At 37.8% G+C, this 26,730-nt stretch overlaps 2 protein-coding genes across 2 annotated transcripts in view; both read left to right on the top strand.

Moving 5' to 3' along the window:
• Positions 1 to 7,610, top strand: part of LOC132551291 (transmembrane protein 94-like) — a 45,184-nt gene extending 37,574 nt beyond the window's left edge. The window contains exons 24-28 of the mRNA XM_060215417.1: positions 83 to 225; positions 1,303 to 1,397; positions 1,672 to 1,765; positions 3,167 to 3,334; positions 3,623 to 7,610. Coding sequence (XP_060071400.1) covers positions 83 to 225; positions 1,303 to 1,397; positions 1,672 to 1,765; positions 3,167 to 3,334; positions 3,623 to 3,695 — 573 coding nt within the window. The 3' untranslated portion in view covers positions 3,696 to 7,610. The remainder of the gene's footprint in view (positions 1 to 82; positions 226 to 1,302; positions 1,398 to 1,671; positions 1,766 to 3,166; positions 3,335 to 3,622) is intronic.
• A 9,230-nt stretch (positions 7,611 to 16,840) lies between these two features.
• On the top strand, positions 16,841 to 24,335 carry LOC132551246 (uncharacterized). Its single transcript, XM_060215359.1, has 8 exons — positions 16,841 to 16,955; positions 17,278 to 17,396; positions 21,938 to 22,040; positions 22,552 to 22,646; positions 22,922 to 22,976; positions 23,132 to 23,262; positions 23,438 to 23,671; positions 24,216 to 24,335. The coding sequence occupies exons 1-8, from the start codon at positions 16,841 to 16,843 to the stop codon at positions 24,333 to 24,335; spliced, it is 972 nt and encodes a 323-aa protein (XP_060071342.1).
• Positions 24,336 to 26,730: the final 2,395 nt, after the last annotated feature.

The raw sequence follows: 26,730 nt of genomic DNA, 5'->3' as shown, positions 1-26,730 counted from the left end.
GACTTAAGTAAACATATTAAAGTAATAATTCTGTTAACATTAACAGAAAATCTATGTGATACTAACTTTTGTGTTGCTTTAGGTGGTGCAACAGTTCCTGTTATATTTTGTGACAAGATTTGTGCCAGCAGGACTGGTGTGTCTCCTGTGTTACGGTCTCACTCTACACTCCTTCTGTGCTGGGGATCACACACCCCAACCCTCCTGTGCAATTTTTGCTTTTGGGTAAGCTTTTGTATAGAATTTATATTGGTTTCAATTTCAACATTGATGTTATATATAAAGACTGATTTAGTGCAATTTTGTTAAGCTATATGTGTAGGATAATGAAATTGTTATTTAAAAAAAAAAAAAACATGAAAAATTAATGGATTTGGGAATTGGCAAGATCATTGATTTTCTAATTATACTATTATCATGAAACTTTATACACACTTTATACACACTTTCAAGACATTTCAACCTGGTTGGTTAAACTTATGTCAGATTGTTCTGAAACTTCTCTACTTTAGAAAGAGGAAACAAAAGTGAAATTTTCTTTGGGGCTTTCTTCCATTTATGACAGGTGTTATATCAAGTTTATTTAAAGTTCCAGTACCACTTGTCTTCATTATATATATGTGAAACGTAGCACACCTGATGTGTGTCTTAGGTATTGCTGTATCTCAATAGTTCTTATAATCTTTTGTTGATTTCCTAGTAAATATGTCCAAAAAAAAAGATAAAAAAATATTCATATTATGAAGAAATATTCATATGCATTTATCAACTTTTAAAATTTCCTGTATTTGTTCTTATTTTTAAGATTGTGAAAGTTGACACAAGTGTTTAATACACAGGAAGATGTACATATACAATCTACCTATTACTTATTACAACTGTTTATATAGTAGTTATGTCCCTTCTATCATTCTTGCCTTAATTGGTATTTACATGTTTTGTGCCTTATTTGAGACAATTTTTTCCTCAACAAACTTTCAACTAATTTCTTCCCTGAAATAATCAGTAAGCCTGTTACTTTTTAGTCCTAATAATTATTTATGATATTATCAACATAAATAAATGAGGAATGAATTTTGTATATGAGATATACTGTTTAGGATTTTAAAATGTATTGCACCAGTTAGACATATCTTGAACATCTCTCTAGAAACAGAGAAATTAATTTAGATCTATAGCTCACTTTGACTTCAGGTTTTCATATACTAGGTAGATACCTCTCTTAATACCAGTTAGAGTAAGATGAGCTTTGGTTCTTAACGTTAGCATTGATTCTTAATTTTTGGATATTCCTTTGTACAGTGCCAACAGCAGTAGTCAACTATGGTATGACAAGTATTCCGGGGGCCTGGTGCTGGCCCAAAATGTCTTTACTTTTTATCTCGTCTTTTACTTCGGTAAGTGTTGTGTTGTCTCAATTCTCTTGTCTATATACTGGACCTGATATTTTTAAGCCTATGCAATTTTATGCCCTTTCTTGATCAGAATCAGTCAACACATTCTCAAGCAACTTAACTTAAAAGGTCAATTACAGTTATACTTAGGGTTCATGTTATAAAGAAATTTAAAGCCAATGCCAAGTTCCTTGTTACGATCAGCCTGTACATAAATTTCTCACACTCCTATCTAAGTCAAGTTTTCATCCTGAGTGATGATTCGCTCTTGTTTCAGTTGTGATCTCTGTGAGTTTTGTACATTGGTCTGACCACATCTGGCAACAGAACCCCCTGACCAATCGTCTGTGGGTGTGTACCGTCTTGTTGCTGTAAGTAATTTTTTTCTATTGTCAGTCAGCATTGTCATGTATATTGATATTTTTAGAAAAGAAAATATTACCTGTCATCATACATGTATATTGTGATGGTTTATACTTGTCACCAGTGTAAACATTGTTGGATGTAAAGAAGTTATAGTGTCACCAATACAGTCTATACGGGTAAGACATTGTTGGGTTTTCTCATGTTATATATTTTGTGGTTACCACAGGTTATACTTTGTTAAGTTAACACAGGTTTGTACATTATGTGGTTACCACAGGTTATACTTTGTTAAGTTTACACAGGTTTGTACATTATGTGGTTACCACAGGTTATACTTTGTTAAGTTTACACAGGTTTGTACATTATGTGGTTAACACAGGTTATACATTATGTGGTTTACACAGGTTATAAATTGTTGGGGTTTACACAGGTTATACATTATGTGGTTTACACAGGTTATAAATTGTTTGGGTTTACACAGGTTATACGTTATGTGGTTTACACAGGTTATAAATTGTTGGGGTTTACACAGGTTATACGTTATGTGGTTTACACAGGTTATAAATTGTTGGGGTTTACACAGGTTATACGTTATGTGGTTTACACAGGTTATAAATTGTTGGGGTTTACACAGGTTATAAATTGTTGGGGTTTACTCATTTTATACATTATGTGGTTCACACATGTTGTACATTCTTGAATTTACTCATGTTATACATTTTGTGGTTCATTATAGGGTTTACACAGGTTTATACATGGTTGTGTTTACTTATGTTATACATTATGTGGTTTACACAGGTTTATACATGGTTGTGTTTACTTATGTTATACATTATGTGGTTTACACAGGTTTATATATGGTTGTGTTTACTTATGTTATACATTATGTGGTTTACACAGGTTTATATATGGTTGTGTTTACTTATGTTATACATTATGTGGTTTACACAGGTTTATATATGGTTGTGTTTACTTATGTTATACATTATGTGGTTTACACAGGTTTATATATGGTTGTGTTTACTTATGTTATACATTATGTGGTTTACACAGGTTATACTTATAGTGGTTAAACAGGTTTACACAATGTTATGTTTACACAGTTAATTCATTCTTAAGTAGACAAATGCTATACACTGTTTGGTTTATTTCTTAATACATATTTTAAATGAAATATAAATTTTTGTTTCATTCCTGCAATTTGAAATTTAGACTTACATATTTTTGCAATTTCTCACTCCTGTAAAAGGACTGAATATTTTCACCTTCACTCTCTCCTATTTATATAAAATGTATATATATTTCCTCTCTCAATTCTTTGTGCGAAATATTCCATAACCCACACGTCTTCATGTTAATCATGTATTTATACACACATCCATTTAGAAATACTTGCACTTTTACAGGATATGTGGCCAGGTGGTGCTCTTCGTCTGTGATATGTCTATAAGAGGGGCTGGTCAGCATCGACTAATGTCTCTTGGAAGTGTTCACCCAGCTGTGTGGGGAATCGGTTTCAGCTTCCCTCTTGTCATTCTTTTCATCAACGAACTGGTTAAACGTCATGAGGTTAAGTAAGTAACTGAAAGAATGATTTCAAAATATCTATACAACTATTGTGATTTAATATACAACTGAAATGTTGCAATGTTAAAGACAATAATTTTGAAATTTTTAATAAATGTATTATTTCTTGATTTTAATCCTTCTCCACATCAGTAGTCTTAGGTTTGTGAGAATTTGTTTTCCTTATCCACAGGATATGAATGAACAGTTTTTAAAAAATTGGAGCAAATTCTCTTTTTGAAAATCAAAAAAAAATATATGTATATAAAAGATAAATTATGTATTGCCTTTTCCAGACTGTACTCTCGATACCAGAAACGTACACGGCTCCACTTTGGCACAAAGCTTGGAATGAATTCACCATTTTGATAAGGATGGTCATCATTTATTATATTTATAAATGGGGCAGCACAGAAACTGACCATAGCTGTGTATGGAAAACATTATCGTGCTCCAGATATACCAGACCAATGGTTGTGAAGAAATCTGTAAACATCAGTAAGATCTATTAGTTGTCAGCAGTCCATCGCTGGGCATTTATTGGCTTTCAGCGGTCTGTTGCTAGATAAGAGGAATTAGAGGGGCAGATTTGGTGATCACAAATTGGCTGCTTAATTTTGTATACCCATCTACAATTATGACATCCCCACTTTTATGTTGTTGCTATGTTGACTTGCCGAAATTCATAATTTATTCTCCCTGACATCCTGAAAATCATGATGTGCCAACAGTGACATGTCTGATATGTCATGAGTCATTTTGATAAAAATCAAACTGGTAGGTGCTCTACTGACCTGTTGTTAACAGTTTCATTTTACCGAGTTTTACTGTGGAAGGCCTTGGAAACCAGGGCTTACACCTTTACTTGTAAAATAGCTGTCATCTTACAGTTGTCTAATCCTTTGCATTCCCATGTGTTATTATTAAAAGTACATATGCTATAATCTTTAATATACTATATATATATTTTTTTGGTCTTTAGTCTCAAACTTTGTTTGCTGGTGATAAGTCTGTCAATACTTAGCAAAATCCTGCGTCATATGGTTTTACAATGGAGAATCTAGCAGACTGCCTATGCTTATATCAAACCCTTCTCTGATATTGTTTTCTGAGGACTATCCACTGAGCTTCTCATCAGGAAAGTGTGGTAAAAGTTTTTATATTTTTTATTCACCATTTAATGGTAATATCTCTGGTATACAGTATACATAGGCTTTATTGTTTTAATATAAAATCCTAATGATAAAATATTATTTAAATATTTTTATTTTATATTTTTGTATGTCAAAGAGATTAATGACACAGCTGATGGGTCACTGCCTTGTGTTGTTTATACCTATGTTAGTTAATTGTTTCTACATCATTCTTGTGTATATTTGTAATATTTACGTTGTTTTAATGTCATTATCATCAGTACTACTGACTGCAAGATGATTGTGAATATTTTTACTACAATCTTAGTTTGAGACTGCAGTCAACATATGGTATCCTAATAATCAACTCATTTTGTCAAAAATTCTTTTATTCATTATTAACCAATAAAATTTCATTAAACCAACTACTACAGATAAAAAATCTCACTGGTCCGCATACTACAGCCAAAAATCTCACTCAATCGCCTACTGCAGACAAAAAATATGACTGGTCCACATACTACAGCCAGAAATCTCTCTCAATCGCTTACTGCAGACAAAAAACTCTCACTCGAATGCCTACTGCAGACAAAAAATCTCGCTCAACATACATTTTCAATTTGTCACAAACCAAACTTTCATCTAGCATTCATTAACATTATGTGTAATCATGTCATATCAATTTCTTTGTGAGTCTTTTTCTTGTGATTGATTTAGCCCTTCATGAGTACTGATTTTTTATAAGTGTCTAATCAGCTACATTGAACACATGTGACATGTTCTTTTTAAGTCACCATACCTTAATCAAAGTAAGAAATCTTTAAAGTATTGTAGTTGTGATGTCACACCTGAAACCAAAACAATCGCAACCTATAATCAATCACAGCCGTGTTAGCTGTTACATTAGGTACCTATAGCCAATCACAGCTCTCATGTTGTCAGAGAACCAACTCATGGACAATGCCCGGCAACAGGCAGAGTCACAGAGATGATAAACCATCATCATCATCATCTGCTAGGTGTAACAATAGGAACCTGTAGCCAATCACAGCTCTGCTAGATCAAACAATAGGAACCTGTAGCCAATCATAGCTCTGCGAGGTATTACATTAGGAACCTGTAGCCAATCATAGCTCTGCTAGGTATTACATTAGGAACCTGTAGGCAATCACAGCTCTGCTAGATTAAACAATAGGAACCTGTAGCCAATCATAGCTCTGCTAGGTATTACATTAGGAACCTGTAGGTAATCACAGCTCTGCTAGATTAAACAATAGGAACCTATAGTCAATCACAGCTCTGCTAGATCAAACAATAGGAACCTGTAGCCAATCATAGCTCTGCTAGGTATTACATTAGGAACCTGTAGGTAATCACAGCTCTGCTAAGCATTACATCAGGAACTTAAGCCAATCACAGCTGTAGCCAGTTATGGCTCTATATAATGAGTGTTTTGTCATTGACAACAGGAAATTTTAAGTGATGAGATTGTGTTGAAACCAAGAAATATTGAATTTTGCAATAATTCACGAGATTAACATAAGCATTACAGTGAACCCAGTATTCATGTATACACACACCTTTATACAGATATAATATAAATATGACATTTCAATCAAATACAGACTTGATTCCAAACTTTGCATTTTATTTAACTGAAAGGAAGGGTACCAATTTAGACCATCCTGCATCTGTTTAGTGATAAGCATAAGTGATAAGGGGTGGGATGGTTCAAATTGGCAACCTTCCTATGTTCTTGTAAGGTGCACATCAATAGTGCCTATTGCAGAAAATATATTTACAGTTGATTATCCCCTTATATCAAAATATTTTTATGATTTTTCATGTAGTAGCTGAAGTCAAAAGAAATATACTTGAGGATATTGTATGATGGTGTTATATTTCATTGTCCTTAATATTGTCAAAATAAATGTCTTTTTTCCCCTTCTTTATTAACATACATTAATATATTTTAGGGAAATTTATGTTTTTCCCTACAATCCACAAAATGTGAGTTGACACTGCTTTGTTTATTTTGAGTAAGTTTGTCATTTTGTAATTTATACCACCGATATATATGTATTCCTTTGTTATTGTTATGTTGGTGCTGTATACTTTTGTTGTCAAAAGTAAAGGAGTTATCTCCCCTGATAGCATGACTGAAGACTGTAACACTAACAACTGGAGAGAAAAATAACAGGCACCGTCTAATCTGTTTATTCCTCAATCCTAGTGTGATTATTGTAGGATCTCCTTTCACCATGGTAACAATATATGTGATGACAAATTTGTATCATGTCCGAGTTAGATTAGATAGTATGTCTGAGGCTACAGTATTAATGATCATAGTGTTACCAGCATGTATTTTTTAATGCAGGAAAATGCTGTTGTTTTATCTCTGTTTATGTAAAGGTGAAGCCAGAATGTGAACAGACTTGTTTTAAAAATAAAACTTGCATTTAATTTTTTTTTTTTTTTTAATCAGGTAAGTCTTCTTCCAACATAAATGGCTAAAGCCCTGTTGAATGTGTTATGATATAATGTAGTAAGTGGTGAAACTACTTACTTGTGCAATACCATAATGCATAATGTGGTATATATATGAGTAGATTATTCATGTGTGTTATGCTAATATAATACACAAGTGAAAAATGTGAGTAAATAATACAGATATATAAATGAGCTAGGTATGAGTTAGGTACAAAAGTGTGTCGTATAAGTAGGTCATATACATGTATGTAAACTGGTTAATGTGAGTCAAGTTGATAAGTATGTTATGTAAGGTAAGTATACATGTGTGTAAATTAATTAAATGTGAGTGGGGTTTATAAGTATGCCATGTGAGTTAAATGTATGTGGGAATGTTGTGTGATATGAGTGGGGTATTTATTCAAGATAAGGTGACCACAGTATATTGATGATTGACTGCTGCAATTATGAGTACAGAATTAAGGTGTATGACATGATGGATGTACAGGAAATTTAGGCATGTGTTGTGACGGAGGTACTGGATATGTAGGCATGTGTCATGATGGATATACTCGGTATGTAGGTATGTGTCATGATGGACACACTAGGTATGTAGGTATGTGTCATGATGGATATACTCAGTATGTATGTGTCATGATGGATACACTAGGTATGTAGGTATGTGTCATGTGATGATGATATACTCAGTATGTATGTGTCATGATGGATATACTCAGTATGTAGGCATGTGTCATGATGGATATACTCAGTATGTAGGTATGTGTCATGATGGATATACTCAGTATGTAGGTATGTGTCATGATGGATATACTCTGTATGTATGTGTCATGATGGATACACTAGGTATGTAGGTATGTGTCATGATGGATATACTCAGTATGTAGGTATGTGTCATGATGGATATACTCTGTATGTATGTGTCATGATGGATACACTAGGTATGTAGGTATGTGTCATGATGGATATACTCAGTATGTAGGCATGTGTCATGATGGATATACTCAGTATGTAGGCATGTGTCATGATGGATATACTTGGTATGTAGGTATGTGTCATGATGGATATACTCAGTATGTATGTGTCATGATGGATATACTTGGTATGTAGGTATGTGTCATGATGGACATACTCTGTATGTAGGTATGTGTCATGATGGATACACTCTGTATGTAGATATGTGTCATGATGGATATACTTGGTATGTAGGTATGTGTCATGATGGATATACTCAGTATGTAGGCATGTGTCATGATGGATATACTTGGTATGTAGGCATGTGTCATGATGGATATACTCAGTATGTAGGCATGTGTCATGATGGATATACTTGGTATGTAGGCATGTGTCATGATGGATATACTCGGTATGTAGGTCATGATGGATATACTCGGTATGTAGGTATGTGTCATGACGGATACACTCGGTATGTAGGCATGTGTAGGCATGATGGATATATTATGTAGGTGTGTCATGTATACTCAGTATGTAGGCATGTGCCATGATGGATATATTTGGTATGTAGGTATGTGTCATGATGGATATACTTGGTATGTAGGCATGTGACATGATGGATATACTTGGTATGTAGGCATGTGTCATGATGGATATACTCGGTATGTAGGTATGCGTCATGATGGAGACATGGAGGCATATCTACATGTGTGACACTAATGTTAGTAACTCCAGTCCCAGTGCCTGCCTCTGTAGAAACAATAACAAAATCATGTCAACAATACACAATGTTTAGAATGTTAATTTGAAATCATTTCGATGGAAATAATGATTATTTATTATGAAGATGACTCAGTGAGTTAGCAATAATGCATCTGACTCATATTTTGGATAGATAGGTAACATCTGATGTTATCAAATACCATAATGACATCACAAGTTATTTAACAAACAAACAGATTTCTGTTATCTAAGGATTAAACAGTGGCATGATATGTTTGCAGCTTACATAACAGAATGTTCCCTTAAACTTCCTATGAAGCGTCCCTTTTCTCACTTTCAGCAATTTTCTGTGAAAGCTTCATTGAATCAGGATCCCCAGATTTGGTATCTCAAATGGCATGATGCATTCTTCATATAAATGGCCTTGACCATAGTTGCAGTTGTGAAAAACATATTACGTTTTAAGAACTTAAGTTATACCCATAGGTAAACTGAGATGGAGTGTCTTTACATTTCCTCACATAAATGTCTAGGTTTTACACTTTAAGGAAAAGTCACAGCCAGTATTGCTTTAGATATTCTACTACCTGGTACATTTGATGGGTTGTCTTAGGATAATGGTAAACTGGGTGCTGACTTGGGCTAAAAGTTATAGCAGTATGGTGTGAGGCTGTCTTGGTTTCATCACCCCATTATCCTGATATTTGATGAAGGTCTTGTGTAATGGAATGTTATCAAGTTTTCCAAAAGAAATGACCTAGAGTTACTTTCAATGTCCTAGGAGTCAGATATAATGAAAACTCTAACAGCATTATACAAAGAACAGATGACAGTTTCATTTAAGAAAAAAACACAAAATTTTACGACACATACAAATATATATTGCAAATATTAATTTCTGAGGATCATCGATGTGATATATGATTACTATATTGAATGTTTCATGGCATGTAATTCATTAACCTTGAGTGAAGGAAAATATTTATTTTTAATCTTGATTGTCAATAACATGTTTTATTAACTTCACTAAATTTGAACTTAATACAATATAGTCTGTTACTTTAACAATCATTTATCATTAAACTTTATGATGATAGATGAGCAAACAGCAAGATTATGGTTCTAACCTCAAGTTGTATCTATCACATCACACATATGTTACCGGTATATTCATCTACCAGCCATTCACAGAACACTGTAATGATGACAAAACTTTCCTTTTCAATGTACACAAAGAACGTATTCAAATGACAAAAAAGTATTGTTTTTAATGAAAAGTTATTTTTTACATATGATTAGATAAAACAAAATATTATTTCTTTTTTTTTTTCAATTTTTTTACCAGATAAATAGCAGGCTTATTCCAAAACAAAGCTCTACATCTGGTAAGATACCATATTTGAAATGTTTGGAAAAGAAAAAAAAATGATATGCATGTTTTCTCGATGGTTATATCACATCATGTAACGAAATTTGTGTTTAACATGTTCACAATCTAACCCAAGTTTGATCTAACTATATCCTGAAAAAATGTTGGTAATGATTCCTCTAATATAGTTTTTGATGCCCTTTCCTACATTTCTTATCTCAAAGCCACAAGACATGTTCCATGTATCCTCTCCTGACTTGGACAATGGTCCCATATATATTTATTATGTCTCCATCTTGAGATATTGTTGTCGATGATGTTGATGCTTATGTAATATTTGAGTAAATTTATGTTTATGATATTTTTGGTCTTGGTGTTGCTTTCTGAGCATTGTAGGTAACCAGATCGTATAAACGGAACACCGAAACAATTCTAAATTACTAACAAAAAAAATACAATGTGTGATGATTAATCATCATGATTTGGTGATGGAGAATGAGTTTCAGGGACTCAGCATTCTAGTTAGGGTATCACTGGTCGAAAAATGCTAGACTTCAGTAAGTCGCGAGCTATGTATCATTTATAGCACAGAGAAGCCTGTGGAACAAAACAGTAATGATTATATCAACAAATCTCATCTAATTATTCTCATAAACTCAGAAAGTGTATACCATGTTCTTTTCTTGGATAATTGGATAAAAGATCTGGATAAAATTTGCAGTGACAGGTTTTAATCTGCGCAAATCTGGTGAGAGGCGGGCTACACATTTAATGGAAATTTTCTAATACTGGATTGATATTCTCAAAAATAATATGATGTAACACAAACATAGTTGTACACACAAATATATCTGTGTACATGTCAATATTCACCTGCTATTTATTAAACTTGTTTTTAATTACGCAATATTTCAGTGTTCAGATAAGTCATTCCACACAGTTTTGGACTGACAGAAAGAAAGCAACTATTAGAGTTCTAATAAATAAACTGGTAATGAATACGCATACCTACATTGAATTATATCTGTAAGGGAACATAAATCTCTTAATATTTCAGATGTTTAGATGTTTGCTGATTTTCTGAAGTGTAAGTTAAGATTTTTGAAATGGTTTTATTTTAACACATGCGTGGACAAACTACCATGATTGGTGAGGCTATACTTCATTGTAAACATATGCCATTTTGTTACTCTTACAACTATTGTTTTTCCTTTAACAATACTGTTTAATTGCAAGACATTGAATACTGAATAATCAGCTGTTTCAGTTTTATAGCCCTCCCATACATATACGTTTCCATATACGTGAGCAGCTTATTTTTGAGAACTCTTGATGACTAGATTTGTAAGTTACCTGTTTAAAGGCTTCTCTTGGTAATAAACACATGATGAGCAGCAGACACCAAATATGTGTATAGACAAAAAGATTGAAAGTAGATTGACATAGGAAAGACAGTGAATAGCCAATGTGATGGTAACAAATACTGAGTGTGAAGACAGCAAAAAGTGAACAAAGATACACACACACAAAAAAACAAATGAAGCAGGCATCAGGTGCAGAGATGATCCAAATGGTCTGATTATTGTTGGTATCAGACGAGTGTGAGGATAGCAAAATGTGGATGAAGATGAACATAATCAGAAGAAGACGGTGAATGTGAGGATAGGGAAGTGATTGAAGCACTGAAGCAGACATCAAGTGTGGAGATGGTCAAAGTAATGAGGTCACTGGTACCCGGTGCCGAATGTATGAATAACAAGAATTATTGTAACATCAAGTGTAGAGATGGTCAAACTAATGAGGTCACTGGTACCTGGTACCGCATGTAGAAATAACAAGAATTATTGTAACATCAAGTGTAGTGATGGTCAAAGTAAGGAGGTCACTGTTACCAGGTACCGAATGTAGAAATAACAAGAATTATTGTAACATCAATTGTAGAGATGGTCCAATGGTTCATTTGGCAGCATTGAGTAACATTGAGAAACCCAAGTACATACAGTTTGAATATGACTGGCATTGCTGGAGGATTAGTACAGATAACACCATCGAAAAATAACAAAGAACTGGTAGCACAAACAAAATAACCCACATTCACTACAGGTGGGGTGGAGTGGTGACTTCGGGTGGGGTGGTGACTACGGTGACTTCAAGTGGTGTGGTGACTACGCTGACTACAGGTGGTGTGGTGACTACGGGTGGTGTTCTGACTATGGGTGGTGTGGTGACTACAGGTGGTGTGGTGACTACAAGTGGTGTGGTGACTGGTGACTACGGGTGGGGTGGTGTTGTGACTATGGGTGGTGGTGTGGTGACTACAGGTGGTGTGGTGACTGTGGGTGGTGTGGTGACTGGGTGGTGTGGTGACTACGGGTGTTGTGATCACTACGGTGACCTCGAGTGGTGTGGTGACTACGGGTGGTATGGTGACTACGGGTGGTGTGGTGACTACGGGTGATGTAATGACTATGGTTGGTGAGGTGAGTACGGGTGGTGTGATGACTACGGTGACTACGGGTGGTGTTGTGACTACGATGACAACGGGTGGTGTGGTGACTAAGGTGACTTCCGGTGGTGTAGTGACTATGGGTGGTGTGGTGACTACGGGTGGTGTGATGACTTCGGATGGTGTTGTGAGTACGGGTGGTGTGGTGACTACGGGTAGTGTGGTGACTACGGGTGGTGTGGTGACTGGTGACTACGGGTGGTGTGGTGACTACGGAAAGTGTGGTGACTACCGTGACTACGGGTGGTGTGGTGACTACGGTGACTACGGGTGGTGTGGTGACTACGGTGTCTACAGCTGGTGTGGTGACTACAGGTGGTATGGTGACTACGGTTACTACGGGTGATGTGGTGACTACGGTGACTACGGATGGTGTAGTGACTACGGTGACTACGTGTGGTATGGTGACTACGGTGACTACGGGTGGTATGGTGACTACGGTAACTACGGGTGGTGTGGCGACGACGGTGACTACGGGTGGTGTGGTGACTACGGTGGTGTGGTGACTATGGGAAGTGTCGTGACTACCATGACTACGGGTGGTGTGTTGACTACAGAAAGTGTGGTTACTACAGGTGGTGTTGTGACTACGGTGAATACGGGTGGTGTGGTGACTACGGTGACTACAGGTAGTGTGGTGACTACGGGTGGTGTTGTGACTACGGTGACTACGGGTGGTGTGGTGACTGCAGGAAGTGTGGTTACTACAGGTGGTGATGTGACTACGGTGAATACGGGTGGTGTGGTGACTACGGGTGGTGTGATGACTACGGTGACTACGGGTGGTGTGGTGACTACGGTGGTGTTGTGACTACGGTGACTACGGGTGGTGTGGTGACTACGGTGGTGTGGTGACTACGGGTGGTGTGGTGACTACGGTGACTACGGGTGGTGTGGTGACTACGGGTGGTATGGTGACTACGGTTACTACGGTGACTACGGGTGGTGTGGTGACTACGGTGGTGTAGCGACTACGGTGACTACGGGAAATGTGGTGACTACCATGGCTACGGGTGGTGTGGTGACTACGGGTGGTGTGGTGACTACGGGTGGTGTGGTGACTACGGGTGGTGTGGTGACCACGGGTGGTATGGTGGCTACGGTGACTACGGATGGTGTGGTGACTACGGGTGGTATGGTGACAACGGTTACTACAATGACTACGGGTGGTATGGCTACGACGGTGACTACGGGTGGTGTGGTGACTACGGTGGTGTGGTGACTACGGTGACTACGGGAAGTGTGGTGACTACCGTGACTACGGGTGGTGTGGTGACTACGGTGACTACGGGTGGTGTGGTGACTACGGTGACTACGGGTGGTGTGGTGACTACGGTGACTACAGGTAGTGTGGTGACTACGGTTGGTGTTGTGACTTCGGTGACTACGTGTGGTGTGGTGACTACAGGTGGTTTGGTGACTACGGTAACTACGGTGACTACGTGTGGTGTGGTGACTACGGTGACTACGAGTGGTGTGGTGACTACGGTGACTACGGATGGTGTGGTGATTACGGTGACTACGGGTGGTGTGGTGACTACGGTGACTACGGGTGGTATGGTGACTACGGTTTCTACGGTGACTACGGGTGGTGTGGCGACGACAGTGACTACGGGTGGTGTGGTGACTACGGGTGGTGTGGTGACTACGAGTGGTGTGGTGACTACGGTGACTACGGATGGTGTGGTGATTACGGTGACTATGGGTGGTGTGGTGACTACGGTGACTACGGGTGGTGTGGTGACTACGGGTGGTATGGTGACTACGGTTTCTACGGTGACTACGGGTGGTGTGGCGACGACGGTGACTACGGGTGGTGTGGTGACTACGGGTGGTGTGGTGACTACGATGACTACGGATCGTGTGGTGACTACGGGTGGTGTGGTGACTACGGATGGTGTGGTGAAAAGTTATATATATCATGTAACTAAATGTATGAACAATGGCAAATTGTTTCATTACACCCTGTGTCTACTTAGAATATCCTAAAAAGCGACACGGAAATACAGTGATGATAATTACTTGATATCGTGTGGGGAAAAATACCACCAAGCTCGTATAGGGGTCTCGACTGTTTTTGGTAAGCGATCAAAATCTGGTATGTACAACAATTAGATATTATCGGACGCACTATTTTGGGGAGGAACGGCTATGACAAAGGGATCGTACACATGGAACTGTGATCTCTATACAACTCTACAAGGACTCAGTCCGTGATAAATTAACCGACGTGCACTCTATCACCTCGACAGCACAACAGTCAACTTAATACATTTATAGAATTTTCAACCATTATAACGTTTAAGTCCCATTGGAAACATAAGTACCGGTGTAGCAAACGGCCTCAATTCGGACTGGGTTTTATATATAAAAACATTTCGCGTAAATATTTAAAACAAATGAAAATATTCAATATCAAATTGTATGCAACTGACAAGCATTCCAATAAATAAAACAAATATATTTAAAATGTATGTCCCTTCATGAAACGTGATGGCAGGGACTTGCAGAGAGCAGTGTTATCTTTGGAGAGTGGCCTAGACACAGAGAAATTTCAAGAGTTGTTAACGCTAAACAGAGGTTCTATTAGGAAGCTTTTCAATAGTGCGATCATTTTGAAACAGGTAAGAATGTTCATGGATTATCTATCGAAACAAAGAGACATACATTATTTGTGAGTATGTGTAGTTATCATGGGTAGGTATTACATGTACTTACTATGAAGTATTCCAATATTTACTATCGTTATGTACTAGAAGTATTCTAGTATATTCCTTTGGTTTAGTACAAAAACTGTTCCTGTATTAACATTGTTTAAGTGCTATAAAAATTCCAATGTTTACTTTGGGTAAATATTATAATTATTCCAGTATTTACATTGGTTAAGTATTATAATTATTCCAGTATTTACATTGGTTAAGTGCTTAAAATATCCGGATATTTACTTTGGTTAAGTACCAGAAATATCCCAATATTTACTTTGGTTAAGTACCAGAAATATCCCAATATTTACTTTGGTTAAGTACCAGAAATATCCCAATATTTACTTCGGGTAAGTATTAGAAAAATCCCAATATTTACTTCGGTTAAGTACCAGAAATATCCCAATATTTACTTTGGTTAAGTACCAGAAATATCTCAATATTTACTTTGGTTAAGTACCAGAAATATCTCAATATTTACTTTGGTTAAGTACCAGAAATATCCCAATATTTACTTTGGTTAAGTACCAGAAATATCTCAATATTTACTTTAGTTAACTACCAGAAATATCCCAACATTTACTTTAGTTAAGTACTAGAAATATCCGGATATTTACTTTGGTTATGTACCAGAAATATCCCAATATTTACTTTGGTTAAGTACCAGAAATATCCCAATATTTACTTTGGTTAAGTACCAGAAATATCTCAATATTTACTTTGGTTAAGTACCAGAAATATCCCAATATTTACTTTGGTTAAGTACCAGAAATATCTCAATATTTACTTTAGTTAACTACCAGAAATATCCCAACATTTACTTTAGTTAAGTACTAGAAATATCCGGATATTTACTTTGGTTATGTACCAGAAATATCCCAATATTTACTTTGGTTAAGTACTAGAAATATCCCAATATTTACTTTGGTTAAGTACTAGAAATATTCCAATATTTACCCTGGTTAAGTACCAGAAATATTCCAATATTTACCCTGGTTAAGTAGTGGTATTCCAGTATTTACTTTGGGTATAGCGTATATCTATGCAATGAGCTATTAGTGTCGGTAGATACATCAAGATATGTCCTTGGTATTCCCTGTGGTTTTATTACATATGTATTCATCGAATGTCTACAATGGAAAAGTATTAATGTTTAGATGCATTCCAGTATTTACCATGGTGGGTAGACATACAGAATGTAATCCAGGTTAAACTATGGTAAGTAATACATATACAGAATGTAATCCAGGTTAAACTATGGTAAGTTAGACATATACAAAATATATTCCAGTTTTTACCATGGTAAGTTAGACATATACAAAATATATTCCAGTTTTTACTATGGTAAGTTAGACATATACAAAATATATTTCAGTGTTTATTTACTGTGGGTAAGTATTATATTTACAAAATGCATGCCAGTATTTAATATATAGAGGTCCCCGTGTGCTGTGGCATTCACCCTTCTCCAAACCCTTTCTATGTAGTGACACCTTACCCTCCAATCCCTCCGTGTGTTGTAATATTTCACCCCTCTCCTATTTCTATCCAATCCTCCGCCTTTGGAGTGACATCCATCCCTCCCCAAATAGAATTATCTGAATGTTGTATCTTTAGCCGTTACTCTCTGTATTTCAGTAATGGGTTCCGTGGCCAGTTTAATATTTCTGCCCGACTCGGATTGCCTGGTCGTCAAAGACAAGATTAAACCTACGGACGCTAACTGGATCACAACCCATGCGATAGCAACAGAACGTAAGTTAACTTGGCCCATGATCATTTAATCAATGTTTTATGTCAAAAATTGTCCAATTCCTAGCTCTTTTTAGGCTTATATCTAAAACTACATAATATAATGAAATACATGACATTAAGGTGTCGAACGCATTGATCAGTAATGTGAAGACGAAGTTTATTTTACGTGATTTCAATAAATAACGATATAACAGCTCACAATGAAAGCCTTGATATAGTGTTGGAGTAATTTTACAGTGTTTATATATAGTTAATATATCACTGTGGACGTTGAGAGTTTCTATAAACCTTGGTAGTTACAGATAGAATGATAATATTACAGTGAGTATTGCAGAAACGGAGAGATTATGGTTCCGGTTCCGTCAGCTTGGCTGTAATAAGGATGGAGTGATCACAGACTCAATTGTACAAGGTATCAAGCATGATGCCTTCGTCAAGGGGGTGAGTACATCACATCAAACGAGCACCCTCAGTAATAGTGTGAGTACATAACATCCAGTTGGCGCCTTCTGTAATGGGTAAGTACATTATATCAAACTGGGGCCTTCATTTACTGGGTGAGTACATCACATCAAACTGGCACCCTCAGTAATGGGGTGAGTACATCACATCAAACTGGCGCCCTCAGTAATAGTGTGATTGCATCACATCAAACTGGCATCCTCAGTAATGGGGTGAGTACATCACATCAAACGGTTGCCTTCAGTAATGGGGTGAGTACATCACATCAAACGGTTGCCTTCAGTAATGGGGTGAGTCCATCACATCAAACTGACACCCTCAGTAATGGGATGAGTACATCACATCAAACCGGCGCCCTCAGTAATAGTGTGAGTACATCACATCAAACTGGCATCACATCAAACTGGCATCCTCAGTAATGGGGTGAGTACATCACATCAAACTGGCGCCTTCAGTAATGGGGTGAGTACATCACATCAAACTGGCACCCTCAGTAATGGGGTGAGTACATCACATCAAACTGGCGCCCTCAGTAATGGGATGAGTACATCACATCAAACTGGCGCCTTCAGTAATAGTGTGATTGCATCACATCAAACTGGCACCCTCAGTAATGGGGTGAGTACATCACATCAAACTGGCACCCTCAGTAATGGGGTGAGTCCATCACATCAAACTGGCGCCTTCAAACTGGTGAGTACATCACATCAAACTGGCCCCTCAGTAATGGGAGTGAGTACATCACATCAAACTGGCACATCACATCAAACTGGCGCCCTCAGTAATAGTGTGAGTACATCACATCAAACTGGCAAGTTGGAGTACATCACATCAAACGGCGCCTTCAGTAATGGGGTGAGTACATCACATCAAACTGGCACCCTCAGTAATAGTGTGAGTACATAACATCAAACTGGCGCCTTAATAGTGTGAGTACATCACATCAAACTGGGATGGGTGAGTACATCACATCAAACTGTAATGGGATGAGTACATCACATCAAACTGGGGCCCTTCAGTAATCATCAAACTGGCACCCTCAGTAATAGTGTGAGTACATAACAGTAATGGGGTGAGTACATCACATCAATCAAACTGGCACCCTCAGTAATGGGGTGAGTACATCACATCAAACTGGCGCCCTCAGTAATAGGGTGAGTATCACATCAAACTGGCACCCTCAGTAATAGTGTGAGTACATCACATCAAACGGCGCCTTCAATGTAAGTACATTATATCAAACTGGGGCCTTCATTTACTGGGTGAGTACATCACATCAAACGGTTGCCTTCAGTAATGGGGTGAGTCCATCACATCAAACTGACACCCTCAGTAATGGGATGAGTACATCACATCAAACCGGCGCCCTCAGTAATAGTGTGAGTACATCACATCAAACTGGCGCCTTCAGTAACGGGATGAGTACATCACATCAAATTGGCGCCCTCAGTAATAGTGTGATTGCATCACATCAAACTGGCATCCTCAGTAATGGGGTGAGTACATCACATCAAATCAAACTGGCATCACATCAAACCGCCTCAAACTGGCGCCTTCAGTAACGGGATGAGTACAGTAATGGGGTGAGTACATCACATCAAACTGGCGCCCTCAGTAATAGTGTGATTTCATCACATCAAACTGGCATCCTCAGTAATGGGGTGAGTACATCACATCAAACTGGCGCCTTCAGTAATGTAGTACATCACATCAAACTGGCGCCTTCAGTAATAGGTGAGTACATCACATCAAACTGGCGCCTTCAGTAACGGGATGAGTACATCACATCAAACTGGCACCCTCAGTAATGGGATGAGTACATCACATCAAACTGGCACCCTCAGTAATAGTGTGAGTACATCACATCAAGTTGGTGTCTTCACTAATAGGATGAGTACATAACATCAAATTGGCGCCCTCAGTAATGGGATGAGTACATCACATCAAACCGGCGCCCTCAGTAATAGTGTGAGTACATCACATCAAACTGGCATCCTCAGTAATGGGGTGAGTACATCACATCAAACGGTTGCCTTCAGTAATGGGGTGAGTCCATCACATCAAACTGGCACCCTCAGTAATAGTGTGAGTACATAACATCCAGTTGGCGCCTTCTGTAATGGGTAAGTACATTATATCAAACTGGGGCCTTCATTTACTGGGTGAGTACATCACATCAAACTGGCACCCTCAGTAATGGGGTGAGTACATCACATCAAACTGGCGCCCTCAGTAATAGTGTGATTGCATCACATCAAACTGGCATCCTCAGTAATGGGGTGAGTACATCACATCAAACTGTTGCCTTCAGTAATGGGGTGAGTACATCACATCAAACTGGCACCCTCAGTAATAGTGTGAGTACATCACATCAAACTGGCGCCTTCAGTAACGGGATGAGTACATCACATCAAATTGGCGCCCTCAGTAATGGGATGAGTACATCACATCAAACTGGTGCCTTCAGTAATGGGGTGAGTACATAACATCAAGTTGGTGTCTTCACTAATAGGATGAGTACATAACATCAAACTGGCGCCCTCAGTAACGGGATGAGTACATCACATCAAACTGGCATCCTCAGTAATGGGATGAGTACACCACATCAAACCGGCGGCCTCAGTAATAGTGTGAGTACATCACATCAAACTGGCATCCTCAGTAATGGGGTGAGTACATCACATCAAACGGTTGCCTTCAGTAATGGGGTGAGTACATCACATCAAACTGGCGCCTTAAGTAACTGGATGAGTACATCACATCAAACTGGCGCCCTCAATGGGTAAGTACATGGGGGTGAGTCCATCACATCAAACTGGCACCCTCAGTAATGGGGTGAGTACATCACATCAAACTGGCGCCTTCAGTAATAGTGTGATTGCATCACATCAAACTGGCACCCTCAGTAATGGGGTGAGTACATCACATCAAACTGGCGCCTTCAGTAACGGGATGAGTACATCACATCAAACTGGCACCCTCAGTAATGGGATGAGTACATCACATCAAACTGGCACCCTCAGTAATGGGATGAGTACATCACATCAAACCGGCGCCCTCAGTAATAGTGTGAGTACATCACATCAAACTGGCGCCTTCAGTAACGGGATGAGTACATCACATCAAATTGGCGCCCTCAGTAATGGGATGAGTACATCACATCAAACCGGCGCCCTCAGTAATAGTGTGAGTACATCAGATCAAACTGGCATCCTCAGTAATGGGGTGAGTACATCACATCAAACGCTTGCCTTCAGTAATGGGGTGAGTCCATCACATCAAACTGGCACCCTCAGTAATAGTGTGAGTACATAACATCCAGTAAGCGCCTTCTGTAATGGGTAAGTACATTATATCAAACTGGGGCCTTCATTTACTGGGTGAGTACATCACATCAAACTGGCACCCTCAGTAATGGGGTGAGTACATCACATCAAACTGGCGCCCTCAGTAATAGTGTGATTGCATCACATCAAACTGGCATCCTCAGTAATGGGGTGAGTACATCACTTCAAACGCTTGCCTTCAGTAATGGGGTGAGTCCATCACATCAAACTGGCACCCTCAGTAATAGTGTGAGTACATAACATCCAGTTGGCGCCTTCTGTAATGGGTAAGTACATTATATCAAACTGGGGCCTTCATTTACTGGGTGAGTACATCACATCAAACTGGCACCCTCAGTAATGGGGTGAGTACATCACATCAAACTGGCGCCCTCAGTAATAGTGTGATTGCATCACATCAAACTGGCACCCTCAGTAATGGGGTGAGTACATAACATCAAGTTGGTGTCTTCACTAATAGGATGAGTACATAACATCAAACTGGCGCCCTCAGTAACGGGATGAGTACATCACATCAAACTGGCACCCTCAGTAATGGGATGAGTACATCACATCAAACCGGCGCCCTCAGTAATAGTGTGAGTACGGGAGTAACGGGATGAGTACATCACATCAAACTGGCACCCTCAGTAATGGGATGAGTACATCACATCAAACCGGCGCCCTCAGTAATAGTGTGAGTACATCAGATCAAACTTGCCTTCAGTAACTTCAAACTGGCGCCCTCAGTAATGGGATGAGTACATCACATCAAACCGGCGCCCTCAGTAATAGTGTGAGTACATCAGATCAAACTTGCCTTCAGTAATGGGGTGAGTACATCACATCAAACTGGCACCTTAAGTAACGGAGTGAGAATATCACATCAAGCTGGGGCTTTCATTTATGGGATGAATACATCACATCTAGTTGGGGCCAGCAGTATTTGAGCAAGTACAATACACCAAACTAAATGATTGGCCAGGGGATTAATTTACATGAAACTGACACCTTTATTATGTAATAAGACCTTCACGATACCGGAAGTAAACAGCTTCAGAAAAGACTCATTCGTTAAGTTTAAGTACATGGGATAAGTATATTCCATCAATACTGATCCATCGGTATTTTTTTCAAAGACCAATTTTTAAGATATCACCCTTCACACCATATAAACAAGTAAGCGATTTTCAGATTTTAAAGATGTTCCTGTCCAGTAAAAAGAAGTTGACATTTGAAAATTTCCTTAGAGGGATGAAGTGGTGCGAGGCCGGAGACACGGACACAAAGCTGCGAGGTTTGTTTGGACACTAACAGGCAAATAGCACAGAAATGAACGAACGCAAATAGGAGTATTACTATAGGGACCACTGATCATTTTCTATTTCTTGAATATTGCATTAATAGAAGTCAAAGACAATCTCGAATTCTAGCGGGAGAAGGACACTAAATTATTTCCTGCAGCAGAAGGCAGTGTTGATATAGTATGGGGTGTCGCTACGTTCTCCAATACCCCTGGAAGCCACGTCCGATCCTGTAGAATGCCACACATTATAAGATGTTTTAGTGTATCTATGGTCCTCTATCTTCAGGATTAGTATGTATTACTTTCGGACATATATTCATTTCCTATCATTTTCGTCATAGAAATTTCCTCGTGGAAGTACTTAAACAAAATATTTTGCAATGATTGAGATATTATTTAAAGAGATGTATAACTAATTGTCTCGAATATAGATAACTGCAATACATCGAGTGAACATTATTGAGCGGAGTTTCAAAATAACTATCTTTGACTTATTTTTCAGCTATATTCAACCTGCTAGGAAGTGCAAAGAATGTGACGCGGGCAAATTTTATAAAGGTTTTGGAATTGGTGTACAACAACCCAGAAGATAAAAAGGTACATCTAAATATAGCAATACTTAGTAAAAGTACGTGCATTTTCCCTTTATTTTTAGAGTTGCTTTTAGCTTTATTGCCTCTCCAAATTATACTCTTGGACGAGTGTTTCTTCTATACATCATTAAACCAGCATAGACGTTAAAGAAATATATCACTCCAACATTTAACTTAACTGTGTATAAACAACGCCTTTGAATGATAGTGTTACTTTGTATGATGTCACTTGTGTTAAAATGGCTGATTTTTACATCAATTTATTGCTTTCTTTGTTAGGCAATACCTGGAATTGCAGACGTCGTGTTTCAACAAATGGACTCCGACAAAAATGGTAATTCCAACCGCCAACGGTCCTATCGTACTCGTTATTTTCCTTTCTAGCAACATATTCCTTTGTATATCAAGTATTCTTTAAATGATTGCAGTTCTGTTCTGATCATCGTTATAGAGGTCGATTAGTACAATTATAAGTATATATTTACGCAGGTAACTTCAGCGAGAAGGAGTTTATTGATGGAATCAAAAGAGCCATTCCGGAAGAACTACTTCAGCAAGTTCTTGAGTTCGAAGTGTTGCCTAATTATATGAGGGAACGCCTGTATGAAGATTTGCCTGAGGTATTTTAGACAGTGTTTACCATTACCACCTCCTCTCCGACAACTTTCAATCGTATCCCACTTCGCTAAATTAAAGCATTTATTTGTCTTAAGCTTTAACTCCTCTCCGCCATTTCTACATCCATTGCCATGCTGAGTAAAATCTGTCTTTTGACAAGTTTTATGCGATATACAGTTCCAGATGGACGTAACGTTGCCAAGCGGAGAAACTAGTGCTGCACCATCTCCCTCCCCGAGTACGTTTATCGGTCGACCGTCGACGGCACGAGCTACGCCATCCGACCGAACTATCCGACACCTAACAGACAAAATATACACCAAGGATCTAGAACGCCTTAGCAACAAACTTGGTCTTACCAAGGAGGACCACGACGAGTTGAAAAATAAGTCTCGAGATAACAAGCACCTGGTAAGTATCAAACAAAAACCAATCACATCGAGATAACAAGCAACTGGTAAGTATCAAACAAAACCCAGTCACATCGAGATAACAAGCACCTGGTAAGTATCAAACAAAACCAGTCACATCGAGATAACAAGCACCTGGTAAGTATCAAACAAAAATCAATCACACCGAGTTAACAAGCACCTGGTTAGTATCAAATATAAACGAATAGCATCGAGATCAACAAATACGTTTGAGCTTCCAACATCTTCCCGTCCGTCGTCCAAGACTATTTTTTGCTATAAAGTAACGACAATAAAGAACGTTTGCAATTTTGGCCGAGAACATTATTAGGTGAAGGAGGCTCAATTTTGTATAGCGGGTTTTGGCACCATTTTTAGTAGAGGATCTTTGTCAATGGAAATCTCTCTGTTCGGGTTAAGAGATTTATCCCGAAGCTGATCTTTATCATCCTTGGAAAATAAGGTTCGCTTTTGATTTTTAGTGTTTTCTTCATTTCAGTCAATCCAACGTAAGACAATTATTTTTGTTCCTTTTTCAATTGCAGGCAACACTGATCCTGGTAAAGTATAGAGAAAAGAGTGGAGGCCAGACTAATAGCCGAGAGCTGGAAAGGGCGCTTCGAGATGCTGGCATGATTGAAGCTTCTCAATTATTGGCACCATAGCGACATAACATTTTTACATTCTAAAGCAACCATGTCTGTCGTAATGTAGGAAATATGTTAAACATTACGACAGCGTAAATTCCCAGCGATTAAGTCATCTTATGGCATCCCAGACAGTGTTACATCACTGTGATGTTGCTGCGGAGATCTTTCGCCATGACAGACTGGTCAGTGCAATATGGAGGACAATGTGATGGAAGTTTATCGTAATGAAATCAACATGGAAGACCTAATGAGGGTTCTTCTTTTTTTGTTAGTAGTTCCTGTCGGGATGCAATTTATTTTCACTTTACTACAAACACAAATGCCTATCCATGCAAGCATTGTTTTATAAGATGTAATGCTATATATATATCGTAGTTATTTCAGTTTAAACATGTTTCTGAACCTAGATGAAAAAAGTTCAAATTTGACATTACAGTTGACCAATGATAGATGTTAGCTTATCAATTAGGCCGTAGGAAGTTTGATATAAACTTATCTTTTCTGTGTTAGATCTTTTGAGGCTACCAACAACCATTATATCTAACAGAGTCAGAAAAATATAAAAGTTAAATAAGGTTTCAAGAGACAGGTTCAAGAAGACTTTGTTGAAAGCTGTATGGTCAAAATACATGTAATTTTTACATTTGCAAAAAAACGAATGTTCTGGTGCTGTTCAATATACTGAACAATATGACAGGCACTTTTGTTGTCACTTCATCCGTGATTTATTTTTTATCTATAGAATCGGTACAACTTCATAACTCATTAGAATAATTCTATAATAATTGGTAACATTGCTGTATTTTCTCAATAGACACCACATATATTTTTTCTTTTGTTTGTATTTTGGTTCCATATATGTCCGAAAAGCAAATGGATAGTAAAGAACAGTGTTCATATCTTGCTTGTCACAGGGAAATTAATTCTCAATACTATTGTGAGTTGGATTTTATGAAAATTAAATAATCTTAATTGACTTACAGCTACAAGACGAATCAGTAAAATGAGTATACTCAGTAAAAAGGTTAATATTGATAACAGAATGATAATTGTGAATATTGTCATTAAATTATTATGTTAGAGACAGAAATGAAGAACAAATTGACCAGACCCTTTTCTGCTCAAAGTATATTATAAACACTACTGTCGGTAGTCTTCTCCGATAGGAGGTTTTCCAACTGTTAACATCACGTTCAAAAAAGAAATATTATGCTGAAATATCGCAAATATGAATGATGTGTGTTTGTATGGCACTCCAACTCCAGCTGCTGGAGACAGTAATATCAAAATAGAGTAACTGAAAAAAGAACTATGTATACTTTTAAAACAAATATTTGTCTTGTCCATAATTTCAAAAGTCATGTATGGAAGTATTAAAAGCTTGTTCGATTACATTAAAACATTAAAATTTGCCTTTGTTGTGTTTCAATGAAAGGACCCATTTGTTCATAGTGAAGGACAACTTTCAGCAGGACAATGTAAGACCTTACACTGTACGTATTGTTGGGACATCTACAGCAACAGAATGTCTTTTTGCTAACTTGGCTTGTCATGTTCCCAGGTTTCTCTTCGATTGACCATGTTTGGAATGAAATGGAGCGACATCTGCGTCAGGAAAAAATACGTTCTTGCGACGTTGGACGTCAGGAATATGGCAAAACTTTACCCATGCATTTCTTTGTTATTTGATCAGTTCAATGTGTCACAAATGTGTGTCATGCATCACTTCGAATGGCATACAGTAATGAAGTTGTGAAACTTGATTTGCATCCCTTCCCCACTTTTCTTCTTTCCTGTGGCTATAAATATCAATCCTAATTGACCTATTATCTGGTTTATTTATAAACATATATTTATATAACGTATATTTCATAATTCATAAATTCAACCGTCAAAATACATAGTACACTAATAGGAGGTTAAGTTTTGTAAATGACATTCAGCTCATCACCCTTTATCTATGTCGTTATCATTGTTAAGAGACAGTGATGGTATTCCATCAAAACAAATGTTTGAGGTTTAATTTTGAATTAATTATATCAATGTTAACTTCAGTTGTAATCTGTGAACGATACACAAATGTATAATCGTTGAATTATAATATTATGACCGCTGAAAAGACCGAACATTGCAGATGAACATACAGCTTTGCTCTAGTGCTCAGATGTTTGCCTACAAAGCTCTGTCATTAAAACTGATTATAATTGTCATAACTATTCGAAAAATACCCAAGGTCTTTCATTTGGACAAATTTAATAGTCCTTTGCTCTTGCTCTTTACTGGCCTTATCATGACGCTGGGTTTTACAGTGTTGTTGGCACAGTGGTAATGCACTCGCCTTTCACCTTGGTGTCCGGAATTCAGATTCCCCTAGTGAACATGAAACGGTATGGGGGGGTCACCTCCCAAA

Source organism: Ylistrum balloti, unplaced genomic scaffold, assembly GCF_031769215.1.
Source record: "Ylistrum balloti isolate Yb309-2 unplaced genomic scaffold, AGI_CSIRO_Ybal_v1 Utg370190, whole genome shotgun sequence".
NCBI classification, from domain to species: Eukaryota; Metazoa; Mollusca; class Bivalvia; order Pectinida; family Pectinidae; genus Ylistrum; species Ylistrum balloti.
The sequence above is the reverse complement of the archived record's forward strand: the minus strand, read 5'-3'. Positions and strand labels throughout refer to the sequence as shown.